The sequence below is a fragment of the Colletotrichum destructivum genome, chromosome 11, assembly GCF_034447905.1.
Source record: "Colletotrichum destructivum chromosome 11, complete sequence".
In the NCBI taxonomy this organism is placed as follows: Eukaryota; Fungi; Ascomycota; class Sordariomycetes; order Glomerellales; family Glomerellaceae; genus Colletotrichum; species Colletotrichum destructivum.
In genome coordinates this window covers 549,232-551,617 of record NC_085906.1, presented here as the reverse complement: position 1 = coordinate 551,617, position 2,386 = coordinate 549,232, and the positions used below count along the sequence as shown (strand labels likewise).

Sequence of the window (2,386 nt, the reverse complement as noted above, 5' to 3'; positions counted from 1 at the left end):
GCTTAAGATAGAGTAACGCTGTTGCATTATGCTGCAAAACAAGGGTATAAACGCGTAGTTATATAGTTGATTAAGGCAGGAGCATCCCTTAACAAAATAGACTTCTTAGGGAACTTACTGCTGCATGCAGCGGCCTTGAATGGATATAGTTTGGCTGTAGGTTATTTGCTGCAGCATAGCGCAAACTATAAACTATAGGATTGTTAAGGGAGAACTGCATTTTATCTTGTGGCGATATGTGGCTACAGCGAAGTAATTAAGGAGCTACTTTGTAGCAATGCTGACATAGAGGCTTAGGACAAATTTGGTTAAACGCTGCTGGAATTAGCTTTAAAGTCCCTAAAAAGCTTTAAGCTAGGCTACAATGACGTTATTTATCTTTTACTTGACAACAATGTTGAACTTAACTTTAAAGTAGAGCATACACTACTTTATTAGGCTGCTAAATTTAGTCTAGAGGAAAAAGTTTAGGAGCTGCTAAGCTAGGCTGCTAGTGTTAAGCTGAAAACCTACCTTTAAAGGACTCCTCTGTGGCTAGCGGCTAAGTTAGGACAGGCCGCTATTATTAAGGCGCTTTACAAACAGAAGGCAAACATTTATGCTAGCAACGCCTTTGAAATAACACTGCTATATGCTGCCGCGCAAGGGGGGCACCTTGATGCTGCTATGGAGTTGCTCCAATGTAGTGCTACACTTGACATTAAGATAAAAGATGGTGAAGGGGAAACGCTGCTATCTCTTGCCTCTAAAATGGGATATTAGGGAGTTGTTAAGCTGCTTCTTTAATTTAGAGCTGAAGTTAAGACATAGAATTAAGAGGAGGAGGAAACGCTGCTATCCCTTGTCTCTAAAGAGGGATACTAGAGAGTTTTTAATCTGTTTTTTTTAATATAGAGCTGAAGTTAAGATGAAGAACAAGAGCAAGAAGACACTGCTATTGCTTGCGTTAGAGAACAGATACTAGAAAGTTGTTAAGCTGCTCCTTTAACAATAGGCTAGAGTTAAGACAAGAGATAAAATAAGGAGGATACTGCTATCTCTTGCGTTGAAGAACAGATACTAGAAAGTTGTTAAGCTGTTTCTTAAAAAAGGAGCTTAAGTTAAGATAAGAGATATAATGGGGATAACGCTGCTATCTCTTGCCTTAGAAAGAGGATACCTGAAGGTTGTTAAGCTGTTTCTTGAAAAAGGAGCTTAAGTTAAGACAAGGGATAAGAGGGAGAGGACTCTGCTGTTTATTGCTTCTAGCAGAGGACACCTAAAGGTTGCTAATCTTCTTTGTAAACAAAGAGCAGTTTAGACTTAGGAAGAAGAAGCATTAAGACCGCCTTCTTCTCTGCTAGCTTAAATCTAAGGAATGATTCTAAAGAAGTGTAAAGATACTCCTTTAGAATAACTGCAAATGTAACATTGCACACCTACTTATAGGCACCCCCCCTATCTAGGCACCCTACTTACTACCTATTTACACTAAAAGTACTACTTTTTATTTTACCCTTTAAAATTTAGTTATAGGAGCTATAAAGAAAGTAAAATATAAATTAAAAAGCTATTTACCTCTATTATAAGTTAAAAAATAAATAGTAAAGACTTTTATTATTATAAGCTTATAATAATTATAAAAAGAAAATTCTTAAGTTTTATATATAAAATCCTACTATCTTTTATAATACTACATATACTAAGAATTAAGATGTTACAGTCGGCTTTCTATAGTAGTATCTATTAGCAGAAGCTAAAGTAACAATGCTATTAAACAGTGCTATAAGTTGTACTAAGAGGATTAGGTCTTTAGAGGATACAGTAATTAGTTATATACTTAATAAGGGGTTTATAACGTTAGTTACTAGTAAAGGGTGCTAAGAGTATCTAAAGGGATAATTATAAAGTTAATTGCTAAAAAGCTATAAAAAGTAGTCTATTTTTATAGAATAAATATCCTTATATCCTTATCCTTCTTATTAGTGTTCCTAAGGTCTTATTAGTATCTTAGTAAAGTAATTAAGTGTAGTAGGTCTAAGGTAAGCTGCTTACTTAGTAATTACTTTAAGTAATTACCTTATCTCTTAATTACTTTCTTATTATTATATAACCTTTTATTATTCTTTTGTTTTAATCTATAAGCGCTATTAGCATGTATATAAAGCATACTATCCCCTATTTCCTTATAAGAGGTTGTTTTAAGTAGTTATATTAACTAACGCTTTTTAGGTTGTAATATTAGGTTTCTCCTCTAAAGGTCTAGTCTTTTAAACCTATATAGGTAAGTAAGTTCCTATTATAAGGTGTATTTAGTTATTCTCCCTTTCTTTAATGTAGTTAATAAGCAAGCAAATTAGATAAGTAAGTAGATTACCTAACTGCAACTACATTATAAATCTAGGCA

General features: G+C 33.7%; 1 protein-coding gene across 1 annotated transcript; it reads left to right on the top strand.

Moving 5' to 3' along the window:
- Window positions 1-364: 364 nt before the first annotated feature.
- On the top strand, window positions 365-762 carry CDEST_15305 (Putative ankyrin repeat-containing domain superfamily; the record flags this gene model as incomplete). The annotated part of the gene is made up of 2 exons (XM_062931461.1): window positions 365-414; window positions 522-762. 2 exons carry the CDS (start codon window positions 365-367, stop codon window positions 760-762), a joined length of 291 nt encoding a protein of 96 aa, XP_062787512.1.
- Window positions 763-2,386: the final 1,624 nt, after the last annotated feature.